General features: G+C 35.0%; 2 protein-coding genes across 5 annotated transcripts in view; both read right to left on the reverse strand.

The window, feature by feature from the left end:
• si:dkeyp-20g2.1 overlaps positions 1-12,700 on the reverse strand; it is a 28,225-nt gene extending 15,525 nt beyond the window's left edge. The window contains exons 1-9 of one of the 2 annotated variants that reach the window (XM_690528.10): positions 12,470-12,700; positions 7,324-7,546; positions 7,090-7,248; positions 6,935-7,010; positions 4,320-4,427; positions 860-954; positions 657-771; positions 460-570; positions 234-374 (exon numbers count right to left, since the gene is read on the reverse strand). In XM_690528.10, coding sequence (XP_695620.2) covers positions 234-374; positions 460-570; positions 657-771; positions 860-954; positions 4,320-4,427; positions 6,935-7,010; positions 7,090-7,248; positions 7,324-7,546; positions 12,470-12,533 — 1,092 coding nt within the window. In that variant the 5' untranslated portion in view covers positions 12,534-12,700. The remainder of the gene's footprint in view (positions 1-233; positions 375-459; positions 571-656; positions 772-859; positions 955-4,319; positions 4,428-6,934; positions 7,011-7,089; positions 7,249-7,323; positions 7,547-12,469) is intronic. The other variant, XM_005165222.6, reaches the window with a different exon arrangement.
• A 2,726-nt stretch (positions 12,701-15,426) lies between these two features.
• The window catches only part of stag2a (STAG2 cohesin complex component a), a 29,905-nt gene continuing 26,915 nt past the window's right edge, over positions 15,427-18,416 (reverse strand). For 2 of the 3 annotated variants that reach the window (XM_009301356.4, XM_017356146.3), the window contains exon 34: positions 15,539-16,839. In XM_009301356.4, coding sequence (XP_009299631.1) covers positions 16,816-16,839 — 24 coding nt within the window. In that variant the 3' untranslated portion in view covers positions 15,539-16,815. Of the gene's footprint in view, positions 16,840-18,416 lie in introns of all 3 variants that reach the window. The other variant, NM_001100028.1, reaches the window with a different exon arrangement.

Here is an 18,416-nt window from a genome sequence, read left to right on the forward strand (position 1 = left end):
CACTTTCGCCAATTGGTAAAGTTTTTTTTTTCTCGCCACTGTCGCCACTAGATTGCATGTTTCGGGATCTGAACTACTAAAACTGAACTACACTATTTCAATTTACTTTGATCTTTTATGTGAAGCTGCTTTGACACAGTCTACATTGTAAAAACACTATACAAATGAAGGTGAATTGAATTAAATATGCTTATGAAATTACATAGATTTACTTGGATCAGTGTTTACATTACCATGTCATGTAGCTGTGTTTTCTCCGTGTGGAGTTGTAAGTCTTGGGTTTGCAGTTTAACAAGCAGAACAAAGACCTTTTGTCTCCAAACACTCAACATCTGCCCAGCTTTACTGCCGGAGCACAACGGGTCCATCTGCACCTACACACATAGTAGAAGTACCACCAAATGTACTAAATAAACATCCAAACACCAAACACACATCTCTGCATGTGTGCAACCCTACCTGTTCACCTAGCTCTTTCTCCTGAATGGCTAGAATGTCATTGGCTGCGTTCACTCTGACATTCAGCAGTTGGACAGATAGAGACATGGCTTCCTTTTCCTTCTCCAAATGCTGCACACATACACAAATATGACACAAAATATTAATGCAAGCACCGCAACTTACATAAGCTGGTGGCATTCCAATGCACCCTGTACCTGTATCTGGCGTCTAAGCTCTTCCTCTTCTTTTTTCTCTGGGATGTTGCTGCCAATGTATGTGCGCAGTTTCTGCACACTCTCTGACTGTTCCAGCAATGAGCTGTTCAGGACACTGGACAAACACAAATAATGTGGCATCACATAAACAGACCTGTAAATTATTTCTCATTTAAAAACAGCAGCATGCTTTTAATACTGACCTCAGCTGATTTCTCAGCTCATCTCTCTCTGAAATTACTTCTTGTAATTGGGTCTTCAGTGAGGTCACTTCCTGTACAGTATCCGTCATCATGTTCTAATTAGAGACAAATACAAATAATTGGAGCTTTGCATTTGATGTCATATATCGAATTTGATTGAAAATGAAAATTAAGTACTTTAATAGTCCTTATGTGATAACTATCTATGTAAAAGAATCGTGCGTAGCATTAAAGAAAAAGACAAGATCTCAGAAGTAGAAATATTTTTATTATATTTGTTTGTTTATATGTTATTTATTAATTTATATGTATGAATATTTATTGTGAGCACTGCTTAAAAATTGTATAATGAAGAAAAAGATAAGTATTTTGATTATTGTTATTGATAGCTAAAAAATTATATGATAGACACAAACAGGTACCTGTATATTCTCACCAGCCACTTTATTAAGTACACCTGTCCAACAGCTCGTTAACACAAATTTCTAATCAGCCAATCACATGGCAGCAACTCAATGCCCTTAGACCTGTAGACACAGTCAAGATGATCTGCTGCAGTTCAAACCAAGCATCAGAAGGAGGAGAAAGGTGTTGGTGCCAGACGGGCTGGTCTGAATATTTCAGAAACTGCAGATCTACTGGGATTTTAACACACAACCATCTGTAGGGTTTACAGAGAATGGTCCAAAAAAGAGAAAATATCCAGTAAGTGGCAGTTCTTTGGGCACAAATGCCTTGTTGATGTCAGAGGTCAGAGGAGAATGGCCAGACTGGCTCCAGCTGATAGAAATGCAACAATAACCACTCATTACAACTGAGGTACGCAAAAGGGCATCTCTGAACACAAAACACATCCAACCTTGAGGCGGATGGGCTACATCAGCCGAAGACCACATCGAGTGCTATTCCTGTCAGCTAAGAACAGGAAAGTGAGGCTACAATTCACACAGGCTCACAGCAACATTTCTGCAGCAACATTCATATGGTAGGGTCAGAATTTGGCGTCAACAACATGAAAGCATGGATCCATCTTGCCTTGCATCAATGGTTCAGCCTGGTGGTGGTGGGGTAATGGTGTAGGGGATATTTTCTTGGCACACTTTGGGCTCATTAGTACCAATTGAGCATCGTGTCGACGCCACAGCCTACTTAATTATTGCTGCTGACCATGTCCATCCCTTTATGACCACAGTGTACCCATCTTCTAATGTCTACTTCCAGCAGGATAACGCGCCATGTCATAAATCATCTCAGACTATTTTCTTGAACATGACAATTAGTTCACTGTACTCAACTGGCCTCCACAGTCACAGATCTCAATCTAATAGAGCAGCTTTGGGATGTGGTGGAACGGGAGATTTGCATCATGGATGTGCAGCCGACAAATTTGCAGCAACTGCATGAGCTATCATGTCAATATGAACCAAAATCTCTAAGGAATATTTCCAGTACCTTGTTGAATCTATGCCATGAAGGATTAAGGCAGCTCTGAAGGCAAAAGTGGGTCCAGTGCGGTAGTAGTAATATGTGCCTAATAAAGTGGCCAGTGAGCTTGTCTACACTAATATTTTTCTGAAAATATAAAATATTTACATATGTAAATTTATAGATCAGTTAACCTACTATCAATTTAATATGCTTGTACAATTTTATATACAAAGAAAAGAAAAGGTGATTTAAATGTTGGGGACATGGATGTTCTGTAGAAAATGTTTATGATAATATATAAGTCACAAAATATTTGCTATATCTGTTGAGTAATAAAAAAGATGAATTGTTCACAACAAGCAATAAATTACTGAGTAAGTTTATGAAAAGACTCTTACAGTGATTCATATCATTTTAATCTAATATCGATACTATAATATGGGCTGTCTGAGTTGATTCAATAGGAAATGTCATTACTTCATCTTTGTTTTAGTAATGAGCAACATTAACACAATTTACTGTTGGAAAAACAACCATCGGCGCAATCATCTTTTGTCAAAAACTGTACAGGAAAAAGCTTACAAGAAAAAAGGAAAGTGACAAAGCCCATATAAATAGGTTGGAATCAAAATGGCTTTTCGGAGAATGATTTAAACTGACCCAGTGACGGCCTATAAAGAGCAACTTTCTTTATTTTCCAAATGCACATTTTTATGTGACTGTAAAGATACACAAATAAAAGCAGAGCCTTTAAAGTTTCAAATGGCGTCTTGCTCTTTTTTTTGAACAACCAAATAGAAGTGTTTTGAATTTTTACCACAGTTATCCAGAAATGCAAGTGAACATGACAACCCCATTAAAAGGTGTCATCTAGATAGGCTGCTTTTAATCTAGAAAGCTTTACAAATGTGTCTGTCACCGTTGACATTTGGGGAATCACCTTTTGTTGTCCTCAATTTCACTGCAGTCCTTTTCTGTCTGCTACTAGCTGAAATCAACATGTCAGTTTTAAAGGGTCATAAAACCCCCTCTTTCAGTTCAAGTCTACCTCAGAATTTTTCAAAAGAGGGTAGTGGGCGTGTCCAGCATAGCAGGGGGGGGCACCAACTGTCAGTCAGCAGTTCAACTCAAGAAAACAACAAAACAACGCGAGGAGAAGCATAATTTTTTATGTTTACAATGTAACAGAAACAGTAAATAATGTAGTACCCTGTTACACATATGATAGGCTATTTGTAATTTCATACTTTATATACCCAACAATTTGTTATACTGTTATAAAGATAATCATGTTTATATAAACACTATAAATAAGGAGGACTTCTTTCCAACTAAATACCTGGGTCTAAATGCAGACACTGTGGATAGCAGTACAGCTGGTCTCTTTCCCTATCTATTCCAACCATTAGCCCTGCTGGGTAATCTAGAAGAAATTAAACTGGTGCGAACACAGCAGCACAGATACGAGCGATGTGTCTGAATGGTCACAAAGTCCGTAATTCTACAAATATTCTACAGCTCTCCTGACAAAATTGCTTGCTACACACAAACAGCTTGCATCAGCCATGCAACAAACCTCGTGAATCATGGAAGCAAACACAAAAGACCCTTCACAACCGCCTAAATACTGCGTGCCATGCGCCGTCTCACAGCTTGGTAGGTCTGTCCATATGAGTCTGTCAAAAAGCATGCGCTGTCATAAATAATTAAGAAGCAGGGTCTCCTCATAGAATAAGAAAACTCAGTCTAAGAACAATAATGAGAAACTGACACATCACCACTGGACAGGCAGATCAACGCTACATCAGTGATTTTGATCCTGCCCCAATAATGATTTTACACCCGGAAGATGAAATTAGCTAACAAACATTAAAATGATGCAGTTTTCCCAACAGTTGAAGCTAACATGTGCTAACAATGTCTTAATTGATGCTCAACACACAAATCTATTAAAATCTCAAAAAACTTGATGTACTTGACTTGAGGGTTTCCTGAACCTTTAAAGAATTTAAAGAAGTTAATTATGCCTCACCTGTGTGTCTAGTTTTTGCTGCAGTTTCCCAATCTCCTGCTTTGAGTCCTGTAACTTTTTCTCCAGACGCTGATATTCTACTTCATACTCCCCTTTCAGGTTTAAAAGCTAAATGAATAAAATTAGGATGCATTTAGAAACCAGTAGTAAACCTCCAGCTCGTGCCTTCAGATGGAGCAGCATTTAATACACAGAGTCAAAGCATATTGAGGTTGATTCTGTAATAAATACATTGTTTGTTTAGTTTCTCTGTGAACTAGAACTCTATGTTGTAAATACTGCAACATCTGAAAACATGTGAAAATAGCACATTTAGCAACATGTTTTAACTCTAAAATCTAAAATGGGGGGATTGTGGTTGTTGGGGTGTTGGGGTGAGGTATCCCCTAATCTGCAGAATTTCAGAATCAGGATTTCTCATACCAACAACTAAGGGTGTTTTTACACCAAGACTTTTATTTTGGAACCTGGAGCATAGTATTTAGCACGATTCATTTGGCATTTGTGAAACCAGCAATCATGATTGGATCCATGCCAAAACAATCACCTAAATGAGGTGGCCTCAGCTCGATTGAAACAAACTCTGGAGCGGATCGATTGTAGTGATCAATACAATCCAAATCAGGCTATATCACAGTGTATTATATATATATAAATGTTCTAGGCATATATACGGCTATATGAAGAGAGAATTATGAGTAGGGCAGGATGTCATTCCTACCGGTAAATATGCGTTTTATGTCAAATACGAAAGTGAAAACATGTTAACAATTAACGAGATCTGTTAATTCTTTAGAAAAGTTGACCGAACAGCACTCTTGGTTTATCTGTCATTTTTCTCTATAATGCAAAGCCTATAATGCATAATTCTAACCAACTGCTCTGTACGAGAAGATCTCTACTCTTATTTATATTTGGTGATGATGTCTGTGGGTGTCACCATTCAAAGTTAAAGCACAGCTTTTTGCTTCTGTCTTATTACTCATCGTCATTAATTAAAAAATGGGGCAGCATGACATCTGAGCGGGACAAAATAAACTGTGAAACTCTGACCAATGTGAGGGCAGTTTACTCGCACATGACGCTATTTTGGTCTGTTTAGAAACCACACCAAGAACAAGTGCAATATGGTAACAATTTTAATACCTATTTTGGTAAAAGAGAATCGATTCACAGGTGTGAAAGCACCCTATGTTTGTCTTTAAACTTTATCATCTACTTTATTATAAGAAATGTATGTATGTATCTATCTATCTATCTATCTATCTATCTATCTATCTATCTATCTATCTATCTATCTATCTATCTATCTATCTATCTGTCTATCTATCTATCTATCTATGTATATATATATATATATATATATATATATATGAGTAATATCACTCGAGTAGCAGTGCGATATGGCTGTATATCGGTGGGAGGCAAGCGTTGTTGCCTTAGTGCCCCCACCATTGCCGATATACAGCCATATCGCACTGCTAGGAGTGTGATATTGCATCTATACAACAGTTTGACGCCATAATTGTGTATATAAAAACAAAATCAAACATGGAGGCTATTTCTCAATATGCTTTCTTCAGTGGTCTTGCGTCCTCGTGTTCAGTTCCAATACTCAAGACCACAAGTACGGAGGACGCGTGAAACACAGCATTTAATTTAGATTTATTATTAAACACAGCATCCCATTTCTCAAAGGACGCATTCTCTGCCCTCGCGGTCTCCCGAGTTCGTTCTTCCGAGCACACCTGGCAAGACCGGTCTCCACAAGAACGCAAGTCCGTTCTCTGCGTTCTTGGAATTGAGAAACAGCCGGAGATTCTCAAAAACCTTTTGTATGAGGAACTACTTTCTTCCACCTTGGATTGAAATCATAAGCTGACAGTTAAACAGCTGAGCAAGCATCTTTTAAACTTTAGATCTGTAGTGTCTGCTTTTTGCTGGCTGTATGTGGGCGGAGTAATACACAAAGGGTAAAGAGGCTGTACGGGTGCTGATATTACTTAAATATATCACGGCTATCAGCCAATCAGATTCGAGAACCAGACAGAACCGTTGTATATAGTCAACATAGTCGTTTATTAGCCATGCAGAATCAATGTTTATTTAATCACTATAGGGATTTCACACTGCACTTTACTCCCAATTGACTTCCATTCACATGCATGCAAATGCAGCAAACCGAAACATAATCTGACAACTTTCACATGTCGCTGTGTTACAAAGTTCAAGTTTGTTGAACTCTGACCTTTGAAATTGCATCATGTGACTGTGTGACACTAAAAGAAGATCAAAATGTGACCTCTCTGTACAGAAATTAAAACTAAAGAGCAATGGCTTACCTTATTATTGTCTAATCGTCTTGTTTTATCCTGGCCCCTTTTCTCAGTGCTTTACGACAAAATTTTGCATGCTCAATCTAAAGTGTGACTGCAGCTCTAGTTTGTGTTTCCAACTAGCCTTTGGAGGAGATTTACTACTGATCACAGAGCTGTGCTTCCCTGACACTACGCATGACAATCACAGCATTTGCGAAATTTTAATTTCATACATGCATTATAAACATCTTTAACTATTTTGATGTATGAGCCAAAAATGGGAGAGTATATCCATACCTGGTCTTTGCTCATACTGAGTTCAGTCTTGCAACTCTTCAGTTCACCACGTAGCTCATCACACTCTATCCTCTGTCTGCACACACACAAACATTTCAGCCCACATACACTGTGAAAGCAGCAGGCCAGCAGTCGATCAGTTTGAGTGTTTGTACCTATTTATTTGGCTTTGTTGATCTCTGATCTGCTCTCTCAAACACTCCACTCTTCCTTTCAGACGCTCCATCTCGCCTCTCATCATCTCCCTGTCTTCTTTTAACCTTTCCACCTCCTGCAGCGGAGGCCTTGAGCTGAATCTCTCATCTTCTGGCAATCTGACATAGAGAGAGATGAATTTATACTCTGACCCCTAGAATCAAGTCTGAACCCATGCGGTTGTGTTTGTGTACCTGTGGTCAGAGCGCTGCTGTATTATTTTCTCATTATAGTGTTTGAGATGCCATGCTTCAGCTGCAGCAGTGTCTGTCAAACCGAGACCCTCCACACTGAACTTTGAAGCAGGTGTAGCTCTGAAAGGTGCAGGTGTGTTCTGTGAACTTGTGGAGCAGACCACAGGACCACCAGTGAACTGAGCAGGAGTCATCAGAGAAGGAGTGGGATCGCAGACAGATGCTGGAAGACAAACAGACAGACTGATATTGATGAAAATAAACAGAAAAAAAATCCAAGACCTTCTCATCTCTCTTTTGTCGACCTTGTCTTGAGCGTTTGGATGTACAGACATCTTAAAAATGACACAACAATCCCCTCATCCAATGATAGACTGGATAGATTCCAGTTTGGACTCTAGAAGTATTGTAAATATTACTTATAAATCACTTATAGTACGACAATATTCAAATATCCTAATTGAGAGCTTCTGGGAGAGAGAACTTGATACAATTATTGAATGGGAAAACTGTTTTGTAACTTCAAAAAACCCAGCTCAGCTCATCAAATGATTCTTTATAAATACATTTAAGACTTATGCTACTCTCTACCTGTTATTTAAAACCAAAAGAAAAGCAGACCCTTTTTGTCACTTACTGTATGTAACAACTCTACACAAGAAACTTACAATTAGATCTATAATTATTTGGACATTGACACAATTCTAGCATTTTTGGTACTATACACCAACACAATGGATTTGAAATAAAACATTAAATGAACAAGACTGCTGTAACTGCAGACTGTCAGCTTTAATTTGAGGGTATTTACATCCAAAACGGATGAATGCTGTAGGAATTACAACAGTTTGCATATGTGCCTCCCACTTGTTAAGGGTCCGAAAGTAATTGGACAATTGGCTTCTAAGCTGTTCCATGCCCAGGTGTGTGTTATTCCCTTATCCCTCATATTTCTCCCATCCCAATTACAATGAGCAGACAAAAAGAATAGAGTTGTTGTCAACTCAAGATGAGGAAAGAGCTGTCGCTATCAGTCCAGCAAGCCACCAATAGGCTAAAAAATCAAAACAAACCCATCAAAGAGATAGAAAAAACATTAGGCGTGGCTAAAACAACAGTGTGGAACATTCATAAAAAGAAGGAACACACAAGTGAGCTCAGGAACACCAAAAGACCCAGAAGACCATGGAAACAACTGTGGTGTACAGCCAAAGAATTCTTTCACTGATGAAGAAAACACCCTTCACAACAGTTGGGCAGATCAAGAACACTTTCCAATAGGTAGGTGTATGTGTCAAAATCAACTATCAAGAGAAGACTACACCAGAATGAATACAGATGCTTTACAGCTCATTGGAAGGCACTTCACAATGCAGAGGAAGAATGACCCAAAGCATTTTGCAAAAGCAACCAAAGAGTTTTGGAAGGGAAAGAAGTGGAATCTTATGCAATGGCTAAATCAATCACCTGACCTAAATCCGATTAAGCATGCATTTTTAATTGTTGAAGACAAAACTGAAGGAAAAATGCCCCAAGAACAAGCAGGGACTGAAGACAGTTGCTGTAGAGGCCTGGCAGAGCACCACAAGGGATGATACCCGGTGTAATGATGTCTATGGTGATGTCTATGTCTATGGATGTCTAATTGACTGCAAAGGATTTGAAACCAAGTATTAAAAAGTAAAAGTTTGATTTATGATTATGTCAAATTAATTTTGGACCCTTAAAAAGTGGGAGGCACATATGCAAACTAGGCATGAACCGTTAAAAGATTATGATAAGGTATGACAACCTTGGATAAAAATATCACGGTTTCACGGTTTTTTGATTACTGCTCTTAGATATTTTATTTTTAAACTTCTGGGTAAAAAAACAAAATTAAAATTCCCGTGAAAACAATATATTACATTTTTTTTTAAAGATTTATAATATTTTGGACAAGTAAACATGTCAGGCTGAACAATTATTTAAATGAATCATTGACTTCTGCTGTCTTCATTAGTTTCAAAAACACTGATTTCATTACAATTTAAAACACCATAATTGGATATTTTGTCTGCTGGAAATTCTGTTGTCCTAAAAAAAATGTTAATAAAAAATATTACATATACCTTAGACCGGTATCACAGAAAATTTTATCGATTTTAAAACCTTGACTTTTGCAAACTGTGTTATACTTGAAAAACGGTTATCATCCCATGCCTAATGCAAACTGTTGAAAGTCAGCGTTCACCTGATTTGGATGTAAATACCCTCAAATTAAAGCTGACAGTCTGCAGTTAAATCACTTCTTGATCATTTAATTTCAAACCCATTGTGTTGGTGTATGGAGCCAAAAATGTCAAAATTGTGCCAATGGCCAAATTTTTATGGACCTAACTGTATACATATGTTCTGGGAATGTCCCCAAATTGCATTATTCAGGTCCAAGGTACGAGACCTACTATTAGAGCTAATGGAAACTCCGATCCAACGTAACCCATTGTTTTTTCTCATGGTGGACGATTCATCACTCTCCTTATCCATCAACCAAAGGATTCTATCAGTTGTTCTGAATGCTGAAAAAAAAAACATCCTGAAAATATGGCTGTATCCATTTGCTCCAGCTGATGCACTGGACTGTATTAGTTTAGAATACACCACAGATAAAATAAATGATGCCAGTAAGAAAACTGTACAATTTTGGTTAAATATGACTGTATGAGATATGTTTCAATTATGATTTTGTACCTATTATTACAGTATTATTGTCTTTATTTTATTTGAGCATTTTGTGGATCTCAGGCTTTGTTCAAAATAAAAAATGTTTAATAAAAAAAATAAAAACATAAAAAAAAGAATGTAAAAAAAAAATGAAAGCAATTTTCTGAAGATCACACAGTCGCTGAGCTACAGAAGGTGTGTGCCCCAAGGGCTTTAATGACAGATCGAGAACATACTTATTACAAATTCTACTTGCAGCAGCTTTGAAGTGCATCACATGCATATGGCTAAATTCTGAACCTCCATCATATAATGCTTGGATTCAAAAAGTGTGGGAACTGTATGAAATGGAGCAAATCACATATGCAATGCGACTTAAAAAATATATATTTTCCTAAAGAGATGGCCTCCTGTCATGCCTTTAATTCTTCAATAATGAGCCATACTGTTATGATCAAGGCCACTCCTTTCTTTCTCTACTACAACATCCATCTAATTGTCCCCCTTTTTTATTTAATTTCATTTATTTATTTATTTTTGTATTTTTGTATTTTTTGTCAATTAACTTTTTTATTTTGAACGTCTATACCCCACACAACGTAACATTCACAATACAAAATCAACATTCAGGAAAATAATGTAAACAAAATATAATAAAATAATAACATAAAACATAAATATTAAATATAAAATTATACAATAGACAGCCAAAATGACAACCCTTCAATTTTTCTAATACATGCTCTCTAAATACCGTAAAAAGCTACCCCACTTCTGATGAAAAGTATAGGTGGAGAGTGGAGACCTCGAGTCTTGCCAATATACAGTATGTTTATATGATACAGTAGAAGTCATCAGCTCAATCTAATCCTTAAAAGTGGGAGTATCTGAGTTCTTCCAATTTCACAGCACCATTCTCACAGCCATAATACATCCTGCAATGACTAGCCCTAATTTAGTATTATTATTATTTTATTTTTTTATTTTGTTCTCAACATGTCTTTACAACCATTTTGGCAGCTAGAAATTGGAGTAACATGCAAAATAAGAATTTCTTCATTTTCTTTTTGGCTTAGTACTTTTATTAATCAGGGGTTGAAACAGCGGAATAAACCGCCAACTTAACCAGCATATGTTTTACCCTTCCAGCTGCAACCCAACACTGGGAAACACTCATACACTCTTGCATTCACACATGTACACTACAGCCAACTTAGCTTATTCAATTTACCTATAGCGCCTGTCTTTGCACTGTGGGGGAAACCGAAGCACCCAGAGGGAACCCAGGTGAACACGGGGAGAACATGCAAATTCCACACAGAACCAGCAACCTTCTTTCTGTGAGGCGATCAGGCTAACCTACTGTGCCACCATGACACCACAAATTAATAATAACAATAATTTAAAATTGTATTGTACTCATTGCTTTGCAGTGTTGCATTCTTTATTAAAAATAAGTTCCAAAAAAGACACAACAGAACTTATTTAAAGTTGTTATCATTTCTAATCTGTTCAGATTTTATAACGGTATAGTTCCCTCCAAAAATTATTTACATTTTTTCTACTCACCCTGAATTATAAACAATTTCAAGTTTATTTCTCCTGTTGAACACTAAAGGTGTTATTTTAAAAAGGCTGAAAACTGTAACAATTGGCCTCTATAGTAGAAAAAAAAAATACTATGACAGTGAATGATTACTGGTTTTCAGCTTTCTTCAACGTATCTTCTGTTGTGTTCAACAGAAATAGGCAACTCAATCAGGTTTGAAGCAAGTGGAAAATGAATAAATGATGACAGAAATATATATATATATATATATATATATATATATATATATATATATATATATATATATATTTATTTATTTTTATTATTTTTTTTTTTACAATCCTTTTAAAGTTCACTTCAAGAGTTTAGATGCCAAAACCTCTAAGTTAAATGTTGCTAGCGCATTTTCCTCCAACTCGTGTGTAGGTTCAGAAATTTTACTTTTATAGTGACCAAAAAGTTATTTATATTGCCTTTAAAGCAAAATAACGCTCATTTTAGGAGAAAATTTCTTTTTTGCATCTGAACTCTTCACTTTAAGATGCTGAACAGCATGCATAGTACAAATAGTCAATGTAGTCTAGGAAATCAACTGAGACATGTAAACTACCACAACAATCATAAGTATTAATGTTATAATTGAATAACTGATTATCAAAATGCTGTTGGATTAATGTTAAACGGCTTTATCACACTTGCTGTCAATCCTAGACGTTTGTATCTTTGCAACCTTAACGTTAGTTGACATCAGACTAATACTGTGCTTCAACACTACAACCAGTAATATTATACACAAAGATAAGCGAGTGTTTTTTTTAAGAGCTCTAGTTGAGTCGTTTGTGTTTGTTTATTTGGTATATGGTGGCTTTTATTCGGTTAATTGTGTTGGTTTACCTGCTTCAGCAGCTTTCATAAAGTCCGCCGGCGCGTTCAGTCTTTCTGATCTCCGCATATCCATGATAACCACTGAAAGTCACACAAGCGGTCCTACATAAACGTGTAAAATGCTCGAATCCGATTCTTTGATGATTTTTTAGTCATTGTTTTGCAAAGTGCTCGTTCTCCCCGCCGTTGAGTTCAAAGCTGTGCGTGCAGTTGTCATGACAGGAGATTTCCGGTTGGTTTGAGGCACTACAGCGCCCCCTGCAGTCTTTGGCACATTCTACAAGAAACGTACATTTTCACTTATAAAAAAATTGACAGGGCCTGACTTAAGCTTGTCTTCCTCAAAAATAAATAAATAAAAAACCATACAAAACAAGCATAAAATCATACAATTCAATGATAGAGCGCATCCTTTCCTCCATCAAGTGAGTCATATGAAGGCACGCAAAATGTAATGCAAATGTGACTGACCAAAACATAGGGACAATTGTAAATGAATTTAAATTATATGTTTAGCATTTATTTGTAGAATTTATATATAATTTCATGTTTTCAATTAATTGATGTAAATGATAACAACTTCAACTTTGCTATTTCTGAAGAATATGTTTTTCTAAATCACTGTTTTTTGCATAACAAAATGATTAAAGCTGTAGGTTCAGTTGGACTGAGGAAAAGGACAATAACAGGGTTTGTAAGTTTGTAAAGGGTTTTTAATAAAGAACGAAAATCTGAAAACTAAATGAATGACACTGACTCCTTTGCAGAACAACTCACAGAAATCAACCATCGGTCCATTTTAGACATTTTGGGATGAAATACTTTTTTTATTCACTCTATTTATGTTTTATTTCAGGTACAGATAATGTGCGTTTCTGGTAGAATTTCCACTCTATATAATGCTAAATTCAGCTTAAAAGGATAGTTCACCCAAAAATTATTCCCATAAATTATTATTATCACTATTTACTCACCCACAAGTTGATCCAAGCCCTTGAAAGACAATTTAAAGAATGTTAGAAGTAAATAACAGGAATACTAATAGTATGGAAATAGTTACCGGTTTTCAACATTTTTCAAAATATCTTATTTTTTGTTCAACAAAATAAACTGTTACAAATAAGAGTAAAAAACAACATGATTTTTTAGTTTTTCCTGAACTAATCTTTTAACTGTTTTGATAAATGCACTTTTATAGTCCCGATAATCAGGGATGGCCAGAATTTATGATACAAGTATTTCAAATGCGTATTTCACATACAAAATAGTATTTAGTAATTTGTAATTGATGTGGTTTATAAAAATAGGTTAATATTATGTTTAATGTTGTGTATTTTTAAAACACTGTAAAATACTGATAGGAAGTCTAAATGATGACATCATAAAAACATGACCTTTAATATTTGTGTTTTCTCAGTTATTTGCCAAGACGAGACTAGAAAATTGATTAATTTGATCAATTGCTTGGAGAATGGATGGAAATGATGCAACAAGTATTAAGAAAATAACAAACAAATAGCAGGGAGCAAGTCAACATTTATTTATGGAAAGACTAAGATTTTAGTAGATTTAGATATTGTGACTTTACATTTTAAACAGCTAGATTTATTTAGTAAATTATGTGAACAAAAATGTTAAGTAACTTTTTTAAGTTTTATCACTTTAAAATATAAGATTGCTATGAGATGGTGGCAATTTTCACAATAGATAGAGTTAGTGAGATATATAGTATAATATTCCAACTCAATTTATGCATCCAATGGTTTTTACAGTAATTAAAGAGGTCATCTTCAAGACAGGACTTAAAATTTGTACAAAATCTATACTAAAATCAAAGAGAAACACAAGTTACATTTTTATGAATACCTCCTCATGTGCAGTAGGTGAATGAGATATTATTTAATTAAATGTTTTAAATATTATTTAATTAATTTTTGTTATATTCGATTTTATTCGATATGTTATGCTTTAATAAATTTTATAAAATTTTCTATTATAATTTTATTAATTTTTTTGTTTTATTTGATTTGTTCTGCTTTATTTCATTTATTTTATTAAATTGTATGTATTTGATTTGTTTTGCTACATTTCATTTTATTATTTTTTTTTTTAACTTTTTAGTTTTATTTGATTTGTTTTGCTTTATTTCATTTATTTTATTAAACTGTTTTTATTTATTTTGTTTTATTTGTTTTGCTCTCATTAATTTATTTGATCAGGATTGATCGAAGAGGCCTGTTGATGGGACCGTTTGCGAATAAATGTCATACTGCCTTGTAAAGTATTTTGTAGTATTTTCAAAATACAGTATTTTATTTTGATACTTGTGGCTGCTGTATTTTGTAGTTTATTTTGATGCATGTAAAATTAAGGTATTTGGTCATTTATTTTAAAATTCATTTAAATTTATTTTTGCCCATCCCTGCTGATAATGTACATGGACATCCTAGAAATTATTATTTGAATCATTATCATTAACGTTGTTATTTGAAGTGTTGCACATCCATTGGTTATGTCTACATGTGCTTGACGGTTCTAAAAACTACATGCATAAATCATTAACCGAATCCATTCCCGAAACTGATACAGAGACATAATTTCACATCCATTGAACGCAACAGTATCCAAAAGTTCTATGACAAACAGTAAACTCTTCAAGTTCAGTAGAGATTTATTATACCGCACTGTTTAACATTGATCTCTGTCATTTGCTCTGTGTGGATGTGTTTGTTCAGTCATTGATTCTTTGTGTGAATGAAGGCTTTGATTAGGCCACTAAAGAACACTGACCTTCTTGTTCATGACCCAGAAAATCTCACACTCTGCACTCATGGTTCACAGGAAAGATCAATGATGAAGCAACTGTTTGTTTTTTCCTCCATGCCATAAAAAACAAAGACAAAAAAAATGTAATTAATATAAAAGTTCCAGCATTGCTCAGTAAAATTTACAGACTGGTCAAAGTGTTGTCTGTGGGAGCTGCTGATTAAAACAGCAGTGATAAAGATGAGGAAGTTTTATTTTGTATACAATAAAAAGGCATAAACATTGTAAATGAAACAAGAGACATCTTGTAAATAGAATAAAAACATCTTGGTTTTTATGTACAGTCCAATACATTAAAATACATACACTCACACACTTTTGGAAACAAGGCGACATTGCAGGACTAGAAATTAATAGAAAAGTGGGAAAAATGACCAACTATGTGTGAAACACATGAAAAAAGGATGGTTTCTTTCCAACCCTGCATGACCAAAAGCTCCTTGCTGAAATGCATTTACCCGGGAAACATTTACCACGGTTACTTTTACCAAGATTTCTCAGCACAAATACAATCATCATGTTTCACTTTGATTAACAATCCATCCGTGATATCAATTACCCAAACCAACCTACAAGCTCAATCCTAAAACGCAAAAAAAACTACACAAAGGGGAAAGATTTATAGAATTTTTTCACAGTGGAGCTTCTCCAAAATGAAAGTGAATAAAACATCAGTGACTCTCTCAGGACAGATGCAGTGTGACTGAAACAGTAGGTTGGATACCAAACATAAAAAAACAACAACTTAAATATAAATCAGCAACGATTCACATTACATGACGCATTTTGTGTAAAACAAAATAATACATATAATTATATTTTTTAAGATATAACAATATATTATAATACCTAATTCTAATATTCAAAAAAAGAATTAGAAATATCCTACAGAGAAAGCTTTTGTGTGAAAATGGGGGCAATGCCCTGGATGCAGAAATACCTTCGAAATTTAAAGCTGAAAAATAGATATATTTAAAAAAGTAATTAAATATGAAAGATGGGCATGCTTTTAAAGTTCCAATCAGCAAGTGCTTTGAGTTATTAAAGGACCAATCAGCCAATCACAACCATACAAGTAATGAGTGAGGAATATTATCACAATACCAGGTTTAACCTATTTATGGGGAGCAAAAACATTGTGAGTAATGGATTAAATAAAAAAAAAATACTGGGGAATAAAACACACTGCAAGTCTAAACGCTTCAAGGAAAGCTGAATTATAAATTTTGAATTTAAAATCACACTTTATAAAGTCATTTACAACTGATTGTCTTTACAAAATTACCTAAAAATCAAAACTCCTCTGGGAGTTACAAAAAACAGCTATTTTTAAACCTCCGTTACAAATAGATAGGTCTGATCTCATGCTGTAAATGTCTGTCTGATGCCCTGTGGGCTGTTATATGTACAGATGGAAAGTCGTGGTGTGTTTTCGGGAGGAAAAGATACACAGCACCATCTTGTGCATTAGTCCATGGAGTGAAATCAGAAGAGGAGAAACAGGTCACCGATGCTCTCATTTACCCATATCAGAACATGGAGACATTCAGAACCTGTAAGACAAAACGCACACAGACTTTCTCTTAACTCTCTTAAAGCAAGATTTATACATTTTTAAATGCTTTAGTATGCTATTTTCTATCCTGTTTTGACCTTTGAAACACACTGTTGAATGTCAGTAGTGACACTAGATAAAAACACAATCGACAGGCAGTACTGAAGCAATGATGTAGAAGTGGGAGCTGATCCACTTCTGTCTTATGCCGTGATGTCAAAGCCGAAGCCAAATAGAGTTTGTGGCTTGGTTTGAATATAAGATTTTTTTCAAAATCCAACTAATCCAAATTTTTCGGCTTCTGAAATTTAAAATATGTTTCAAAATGCTCTAATAAAATTAAAAGTATGTAAATGTTTTTTAAAAAAATGAATGTTTGTTTTAAGGTGCCCTAAAACAATCAGGGTATCCCTGGGCATAGTGGAATAATAAAGAGTTCAGTACATGAAAATGGCTTTACAGTGAGCTTTAAACACCATCGTTTGTAAATGTAAACAAACAAATCTATGTTTCTTTTCATTTAAATTCTATGAGTGTAAAACTCAGGTGAACAAAAGGCCAATCAGAACACAAAACAGACTGTTGCGTGACTCACGGGCACGCCCTCAGCATTTGCATGCACAATAAGGACTTTCACATTCAATTTTATGAAGTAATAAATGAGCCCAGTGCTTCCCACACATAGACTTTACTTGGGCGGGCCGCCCAGATACATTCACGGCTGCCCAAGTATATTTGGAGACATTTCATTTTTTATTAATATCATCCTTTTACACTTTTTTTGTCTCAGCCCAATAGCCAAACATCCGCAATCGATTAACTAATGGAAAATCTCTGCTCGCCCAACACGTTTCCTACTTCTCATTGTGTGTGTATGAGAGCATCCCACAGACTTACATAGCCAATCTCATGTGCTCTGACCCTCAAAGACACGCCTTTTTGGGACTTAAAAATGCATTTGTCCAGGGTTTCTAAATCTTCTAAAATGTCCGGTATTAGGCTTTTGGTTTCGTTATCTAAGAAGTCGTCATTTTTATTTAAGCCTGATTTACTTTCACTTGGCTTCACAGCTGTCAGCGCGTGCACAGTCGCAAGACTGAGACAAATATTGTACAATTAATTCTTTGATCATATTGACTAAGATAAACTTTTCTATTTACTCAGAGAGGATGAAATCTTATCTAAACTGGCAGCCAAATGTTGACTATTAGAATACACTATTATAGCCAAATACACTATTAGAAATGGTTAATTAACTAATTTGGCTCATTTAAATTATCTAAATTTTTATTCTTGTAGTTATTATACTTTAGATTTTTTATGTTATTTATTTGTCATCTGCTGTAAAAAAATTTAATAGACGATGTTGATATGTTAAATATTTTATACATATCTAACATGCTTTAGCAATACTGTACTAAATGTCAGCAGCAGATTTTACCTGTCAGTGGGTGCACATGACTGCTGAATAAAATATTTATGTATTTAGGAAATTTCTCAACAGTCTTAAAAACAGAAAAAAAGTGCATAATAAATAAAAAATATAGATAAAATTACTTTTTTTGTTGCATGTAG

Source organism: Danio rerio, chromosome 5 (assembly GCF_049306965.1).
Source record: "Danio rerio strain Tuebingen ecotype United States chromosome 5, GRCz12tu, whole genome shotgun sequence".
Lineage (NCBI taxonomy): Eukaryota > Metazoa > Chordata > Actinopteri > Cypriniformes > Danionidae > Danio > Danio rerio.